The sequence below is a fragment of the Hermetia illucens genome, chromosome 1 (genome assembly GCF_905115235.1).
Source record: "Hermetia illucens chromosome 1, iHerIll2.2.curated.20191125, whole genome shotgun sequence".
Lineage (NCBI taxonomy): Eukaryota > Metazoa > Arthropoda > Insecta > Diptera > Stratiomyidae > Hermetia > Hermetia illucens.
In genome coordinates, this window is record NC_051849.1 from 84798717 (window position 1) to 84807138 (window position 8422).

Consider the following 8422-nt stretch of genomic DNA (forward strand, 5'->3'; position numbering starts at 1 on the left):
GAATATCAAAGTCGATGGTAAGCGACCAAAAGGCAGGCAAAACAACAGTGACTTGCACCGGATGGGGATTTAAAAGCTTCGCGATTGCATCCAAATCAGGCATTGGATAGAACCAAATGGCGAAACCGATCACGCATTTTAAATAAAGGTTGTCTACGAGAAGCAGTGCAAGAGGATATTTTCGAATGTAAATAGCAATGATTCAAATATGTCTTACCTCGCTGATGTAAGAGTCGTGAAAACGTCTGAGATATTGGTGAATAAGGAGGGTTTAGTGGTACGGTGGTAATGCGAAACCTGTCGATATCAAGTGTTTTACTTACTAATTGATAACCTTCCTTCGCATAGAATCCTATAAAAAGTGCATGAAATCCTATGAAAAGTGAGTTAACAAATAACAGTTGACAAATGGGTTAACAAATGAAACGATATTTGTTTTATACTTTTTTATTCGTTCACGAGGGCCAGAGTGCTTACGCTCTGGTAGTACTCGAGGAACTGCTGATCTCCGTTTTCTACACCTCCTTAAATACTACGTCTTATTTACTAATGAGTCGATAGGGAAATATACAACACATATTTCCTTGTGACCCATGGTTCTTATCTTTAACACAGGGAAACTATACAAAACATGTTTCCCTATGACCTGTGATCTTAATTACTATATGGGTTCAGACTTTTATTACCCATGGTGATAATGTTCCTGGAAGGTCGGGGAATTATTTATCTAATGGGATATTATTCCAGGAAGGTCGGGGATTTATTTATCTAATGGGATGTTATTCCAGGAAGGACTACAGACATTGTTATCTATTGAATTGCAGATGGTTGGCATCTGCTTCGTCGACTATGACTACTCCCCCTCTTAAGCAGATTCGTCCCGAATCTGTTGTAAGTTGCTATTGATGGTTTTCAGGATGAGCTGCATTCTCTCGTCGTTGTTGAATTGGACTGGGGGTATGATGACCTCATGATTCTCGCGGCGCTTGTACCTGCAGTAGCACACTGATCCCGTCATTGTCAACATTGTGAATCCGAAAATAGCAGCTGCAAACCAGTTACTTGTTTTTTTTTTTTTTTTCGCTTCAAACTGGTCTGTCATTTGATCGATCTTTTGTAAATTCTTTAGGTTGAAAACGCTCGGTGTCTGTGGTTCCATTCTCGGCTTCCTGGATGTTACTGGATATAGCGTGCCATTTATGTGTACGTCATTCGAGTGAATAAGGAGGAAAGTTCCGTTAGTAGCCATCTCGCTACCGTTCTCGATGATCCTTGCATTGTTGTCGTTGATGAGTATTGTATTCTCGTCGATTTGTACAATTGGTGAAATGTGGTGGGCTGTCGTGGTGTTGCACGTGGCTGTGGCGTTACTGAAAATCTGCATTAAACAGTGGTCGAAGGGCTACTTCTGCCAGATAGATAAACTTAAGGCTTCTTTGCAATTTCTTAATGCTTGGTTTCCTGACTCACACGTAGAGATATGCTGATGAAGCAGATTTAGAATAGTATTATTATGAACTACGGAAGAAACTTTTACTAATGGACAGATTTCCTCAATTTTTGGAATTTTAATTAAATATTTTAATATGCTTTCGTCGGAATAGACTTTAACTTGTGAGGCTGTCATTAAATCATTTAGACTAATAGTAACGTTTGAATTAATCAAATCTCTTATTTCATAATTTGCTAAAATAATAGGATTTACAATGTTTAAGCGTGCAAAAGTAACCGAGTAGACGACATTATCTAATAGACCTATTGCTCTTTCATTTCTTATTGAGATTAGTTGAAATAGGCTGGATCTTGCAGAATTTTCCACCCTAATGGAATTACGTTGAATCGTATTAATTTGAGTGGTTAATTCGTTAATTTTTGCAGTGAGTTCTGTATTGGTCTCAATTTGTTGATTTTCCGCTATAAGCAATCTAGATTGTTTTTCTTGAAGTATTGTCCAGTCACTATGATCAGGGGTGCCAGTAATAAATTTCAATGCAGAGCCTATGAAATCAATTGATCTTTTTTGTTTGTGGAATCGCAAGGAGTTTAGTAATTTCGTAATTTCGTTAAAATCAGCTTCAAGAGATGCTTTTTCTTCTTTAACTTTAAATAGCTTTTCAAAGTTCTGAATATTTTCTGCGATTACTTCGAATTCGGTTAGGTTCACGGTGTGTATTAAATAAATAAATTCTTGGTAAATCGCGACGTTACCTTTCCGGAAAGGTATATACATAGCCGTTGAGAAGTCCAATAGTCGTGCGTTGGTTGTGGTGAAGACTAGTAATCCGAAAAGATTTTTATCGAATATTATCTTTGTGAATCTTTTTGCCATCAACTAATACAGTTGTCCCTAAATCTTCTTGAACAATCTTCTTTACGTATCTCCTAGTCAGTTTTGTTCCTCGCCGTTTGTCTATTCTAACAAATATTTCTTGACCGGCGTGGAATTCACGGGATACCCGTTTCTTATTCTGGATTTGACATTGTTTCTCTTGAGCTTTCTGGAGGAGATATCTTACTTCCTTAATTTCCTTTTCAGGTAGGGAAAATAAGACGTCTACAGGTCTTCTTTTAGTTACGGAGTGAATTGAACCATTATATTTGATGGCGGCTGTTAATATTATTTCCTCAGTGTCATCGGTGTGGTTCTCCATATTCAAAGTTCTCGAAATTTCAGCAAGTGTTGAATGGAATCTCTCTATTTGACCATTACTTACGCTATGCATTGCAGGTACGGTATAGTGAGATAAGTTGAATTTGTTTTTAATCAGAGATTCGATAGTTTGAGAACAGAATGAAGGTTCATTGTCAGTAACCAGTATTCTTGGTTTCCTAAAAAATCCAATAATCTTGAGTAGAACATTCTTTGTATCGACTATGCATCGAGAGGATATACGTTCTACAATGGCAAACTTAGAGAACTTGTCGATACATGTGATAAAGTAAAGACCATTTGTGTTAAAAATATCCACGTGCAAGATCTCACCAGGGTAGTTGGGGATTGGAGTAGGAGTCAACATCTCTTTCTTCGGATGTCTTGCATACTTTCCTTGCGCACAAATAGCACATTTTCCCACGAAAGCCTTAATTTTCTGCCTAAGCTTGGGAAAGAAATAGCTTTCTAAAATTTGCTGGTAGTTCTCGTTTGCTGAACGGTGTGCTCTTTCATGCTCTATAGCTATGGTTTCCACTTGATCGTTACTATTGAGAAGATCAATAACGAATTTAGTAGTGTGCCTAAATCGGACTGATGGAAACAATTCCACTAATTCGTTTTGGATTTTTCCGAGCACATCAAGCGGACAATAAATTCCGTTTACAATATTATAGTTAATTACATTTTTAAGAACCATATATAATGAATGAAAATCCTTAAATTGAATATCGTGTCGGAGATAGCCGGCGAACGGTGCTGTCGTTTTTATTTCGGTTGATTCTGCCAGTGATAAAAATATTTGGTTTCTGAAACTATTTATCGGTTTATACACGGTCCGTATGTACTGAGTAAGAGATACTTCACTGTTTGTGCAAGTTCTCCCAGTGGAATTATCGTTGCTGAGATGTTGAATGTACTGACGAGATAGAGCGTCTGCTACGACATTACTATTGCCAGGTTTGTAAAAAATTTTTGGTGAAAATTCCTCAATGAAACTTCTCCAACGTTTAAGTTTTGTGTTTGGATTACGGTCGGAAATGGAGAATGTAAGCGGTTGGTGATCGGTAAATATTGTGAGATTACTAACGCCATATAAGTAGTTCCGCAACGTTTGAAGTGCCCATACTATAGCCAACATTTCCCGTTCATTAGTTGCATAATTTTCTTCAGTAGTACTAAGGGTGCGAGATATGAAAGTAATTGGTTTTCCGTTCTGTGAAAGAACTGCGCCTATAGCTACTGAAGATGCGTCAGTAGTCAGTTCGAATGGCTTTCTAAAATCCGGGAAAAGGAGGGTTACATCTTCAGATACCAGGATTTTTTTTAATTTATTGAAAGCTTCTCTAGCCGTTGAGGACAACGCTATTTTTCTATTTTTGGATTGGTTGGTGCCAATATTTCCATTATCACCTCGTAACATTTCCGTTAACGGTTTGGCAATTGAAGCGTAGTTTTTTATAAATCGTCTATAGTAGCCGGACAGGCCTAAAAACGATCTTAGGGAACGCAAAGTGGTTGGCTCCTCATACTGAAGAATTGCTTGAACTTTATCAACAGATGTTTTCAGTCCGTCCTGACATACTGTGAAACCAAGAAAATCTATACTGCTTTTAAAGAATGTTGATTTTTCCACTGCGATTTTCATATTAGCGTTAAGCAATTTTTTTAAAATAATGTCAATATCTTCAATGTGTTTTTCCGCATTTTCTGAGAAGATTATAACATCATCGATATAAACGTGACAACGTACACCTATTTCACCACGTAATATATCATCAATTGCTCTTTGGAATATTGCAGGAGCATTTTTCAATCCAAATGGAAGTCGGCAAAATTCATACTTCCCATTGTTGACTGAAAAAGCTGTTTTCTCACGATCTTTCTCTGCTAAGAGTATTTGATGAAATCCAGATTTCAAATCTACAGTAGTGAAATATTTAGCCTTTCCAAGGTTAGCTAGAATTACTGAAATATCTGGTATTGGGTATCGATCGGAAATAGTTTTATTGTTCAGCTTACGAAAATCGATAACTAACCGTTGTTTCTGATTTCCTGATTCGTCGAGACCTTTTTTATTCACTACCCATACAGGGCTGTTATAGGGTGATCGGCTTTTGCGTATGATACCAGCTTGTAACATGGAGTCAATTTCGTTCTCAACAAATTGTTTTGCGGACATTTGATATGGGTATGTTCGAGAATAAATGGGTTCACTAATCGTAGTTCTAATGGTAGCCACTACTGCCGTATTGTATGGTAGAGCTTCGTTTGGATCAGCAAAAACGTTAGAATTACATCTCAAGATTGATCTGAATTCCGAACGAACCTCTTCAGGAATTTTACTGTAATCCATCTTCAAGGTATTTACCTGAGCACACTCCATAAAGGAAAGAGGTTCCACGCCATTTTGGTGTCTGATGCAGCTTGAACCTGTATCAACAGTAGCGCTGATTTCCTTAAGGAAGTCATAACCCAATATTCCGTCAAAGTCAACCAGGGTCGGTAGAATGAAAAATTCGGATTCCTGTCCTAGAATGTGAATGGTGCATTTTTTTGAAATTTTGGTTGATCCATTAATAGATGAAACATAAAATGGATTCTGTACCGGTCTAATAGATTTCAAAAATGAAAGTTCTTTGATGTAATTCTTTGCAGCTCCAGTATCAATAAGTACCTTCAACTTTTTTCCATTAGCTGCTGTTTTCACAATAAAAGGTAGTCGAGAGCTAGTGTTCAATAAATGAAGTTGGTCAGTAACATTTGAATGTTGTTCATCATCTGAAACATTAGGATAATTCTGAGCTGACTTTGATCCATATTTCTGTGCACTATAATTGGTACGTTGTGATCTTTTATGGTCTTTACCGGATTCTTTATTCTTAGGTTTGCCTTGTCGGGAAAAATTTATCACTTGGTTTTGGTGGAACACTCTATTTGGTCCACTTGTATTAAAATTTGGTCGGTGAGTCGTCGAATACCTGTTCTGAGTTCTTTTAGAATTTGATACATTATTGAATCTCGAAAATGATGGATCTATATCCATAGGCTCGGGAGTAGGTAAAATCTGTTTCTTTGTTTGGGACTCTACCTTGTACTGTGGAAAATGTTTGCGAGGCATTGGATTGAAAGTTTTTCGTTCAGCGAATGCACTAGCAAAAGCTGACCTTTCTTGGTTCATTTCCAATTCTTGAGCCAACGCTAAAGCACTAGGAAGATCTACGGGTCTACTGGAAAACAGTATATCGCTTAATGGGCGATTCAATCCAGATACAAATATACGCAGTGCGTCGCTCCTGTATTTTTCATTCAGCAATTGCAATGCTTCCTGGTTCTCGGAATATTGCATTAACGCTTTGTTTGTTATTAGAGTGAGCTGTTTTTCCACGGTATCGTAATACTTTACTATAGATAATTTACCCTGCCGAAGAGTTGAAAGTTCCTGCTCTAAGAGATGCAATGGTCTTTTATCACAATACGTATGGTCAAGTCTAACTAGAATAGCTTCAAAATTCAAAGGAGTGCCAAAGGAAGACAAGACAGTGTCGGCTGCTCCTGTAATTTTATTACGAAGAATTCCAATCGCCTGATAATATCGATTTGATCCAACGTATCTCTCATAAGGCTTAATAGCCGCTTTGGCCGATTGTCGCCAAGAGGGGTATTTCTCAGTTGTTCCTGAAAATTCTGGCACGGTTTTTACAACGTCCAGCGAAATTTCACATGGAATAGCGTCATTAATTTGTACATCTTCGTACTTTTTTACTTCTTTAGAAGGAATAGCAGAATGAAATTGGGAAGATAATTCATTTTTTTGCGATTGGAGTGCATACTGAAATCGAGTTTCTAAGGCGGCATCTGCTTCCGCTGAAATCTTTTGACTTTCAATGGCTAATGCATTGATTTGCCCTTGCACTTCGAGTTGCATTTTAGATACAATCTCCGTAGTGATTCGGGTTATAAGGTCAGTAATGGCATCTGCGCTCAGCGACATTTTTTCGAAGTTTACGAAATTTCAAAAGAGAATAGAGAAATAAGAGCAAAGTAGATAATATTAGCTACAAGGTTTTACAAAAAAAATTACTTACAGGATTAACATCGACGTATTTTCACAGGTAACTATAACTAACACTTAACTGTCTCTAATTGCTCGCCAGAATGCCACTTATCACTGCTATAACACCGTGCAACGCGACGCGATTATTACATGTACTATACACTCTCTCTTATACCGGCTATAACTTTGCCGTGAAAAAATTAATCAAGGAATAGGATAGGTTCAAATCCTTTGTTGGGCGCCAGTTAACAAATAACAGTTGACAAATGGGTTAACAAATGAAACGATATTTGTTTTATACTTTTTTATTCGTTCACGAGGGCCAGAGTGCTTACGCTCTGGTAGTACTCGAGGAACTGCTGATCTCCGTTTTCTACACCTCCTTAAATACTACGTCTTATTTACTAATGAGTCGATAGGGAAATATACAACACATATTTCCTTGTGACCCATGGTTCTTATCTTTAACACAGGGAAACTATACAAAACATGTTTCCCTATGACCTGTGATCTTAATTACTATATGGGTTCAGACTTTTATTACCCATGGTGATAATGTTCCTGGAAGGTCGGGGAATTATTTATCTAATGGGATATTATTCCAGGAAGGTCGGGGATTTATTTATCTAATGGGATGTTATTCCAGGAAGGACTACAGACATTGTTATCTATTGAATTGCAGATGGTTGGCATCTGCTTCGTCGACTATGACTAGTGCATGATCCCATTAGTTTTAGAGTTCTGCTAAGGAAACCGTTCAGTAGCCGGTAAAAGTTCGTTGGTAGGTTAGTTAGTCAACCCAATTTAGCTTGTTTGGAAGTACTCGCCACTGACCCAAATGCAGAAAAGTAATCATAATTATAATTGTAGTCTTGGATTTTTTGTCTACTATTTTGGACATTGAAAATCAAATTGTCTACTGCAAAATGACAATAATCCGATATATCAACGTCGGCTCTATTCGCTCTGAAAACCGGGAAATAAAGTAGTGTAAATGGACTGGTATATTCGGGTTTATCCATTGGGCACTGTCCGGATAGATGAGTGGTTAGCGCACAAGACTGTCGTACGGAAGGTCGCGGTTCAAATCCCATTGGTGGCAGTGAAATTTGTATCGTGAGTTGACGTCGGATACCAGTCGACTCAGCTGTGAATGAGTACCTGAGTCAAATCAGGGTAATAATCTCGGGCGAGCGCAATGCTGACCACATTGCCTCCTACAGGGTACTATCATCCCGTAGTGTACCGTTACGGTCTTGAATGAAGTGCTCTAACACACTTCAAGGCTTTGATCCAATAGGGATTGTTGTCCGCCGCGGATCTTCCCTCTCGATCGCGACGCTCAGCTCTCGAAATTCAAACGAAAGTGTCTTAAGGTGAGTAGGAATTCGCCGCGAAAGTTTTCCATTTCAATATGAAGCGCTGGTACATTCTAGCCTGCGCTAAAAGCCGTTCAAACACTTGTCAATGTACATTGAAAAACGTTGCATAATTTTACATTCGATTCCAGGAATGCAACGCCCAATTGGTAACCCTACACTACGCCATACAGTCTTAATTCAGTCCTGCACAGTTATTCGAAATATGTATAGAAGTGTCAAATGAAGAAGAGGAGAGATTTTGTGTGGTTCTCGAGTCTGGCGATGGTAACATGTTGCTATGCGAAAAACCCTCCGGATATGCTAAGCTGCCTTTGAACGTGACAATTAGAAATG

The 8422-nt window shown here is 38.2% G+C and overlaps 1 protein-coding gene across 3 annotated transcripts; it reads right to left on the reverse strand.

The window, feature by feature from the left end:
• Nucleotides 1-668: 668 nt before the first annotated feature.
• Nucleotides 669-7043, reverse strand: LOC119647221. Of its 3 annotated transcripts, none has more exons than XM_038048052.1 (2): nucleotides 6739-7043; nucleotides 669-1370 (listed from the first exon to the last, which is right to left on the reverse strand). In XM_038048052.1, the coding sequence occupies exons 1-2, from the start codon at nucleotides 6747-6749 to the stop codon at nucleotides 866-868; spliced, it is 516 nt and encodes a 171-aa protein (XP_037903980.1). In that variant the 5' UTR covers nucleotides 6750-7043; the 3' UTR covers nucleotides 669-865. The 3 variants fall into 3 exon arrangements, with proteins under 3 accessions (XP_037903980.1, XP_037903979.1, XP_037903978.1); XM_038048051.1 differs by having other exon boundaries at nucleotides 669-1483; XM_038048050.1 differs by having other exon boundaries at nucleotides 669-1518.
• Nucleotides 7044-8422: the final 1379 nt, after the last annotated feature.

Coding starts and splice junctions, on each gene's coding strand:
- LOC119647221 (XM_038048051.1), bottom strand. CDS start 1,384: ATGCAGATTTTCAGTAACGCCACAGCCACGTGCAACACCACGACAGCC.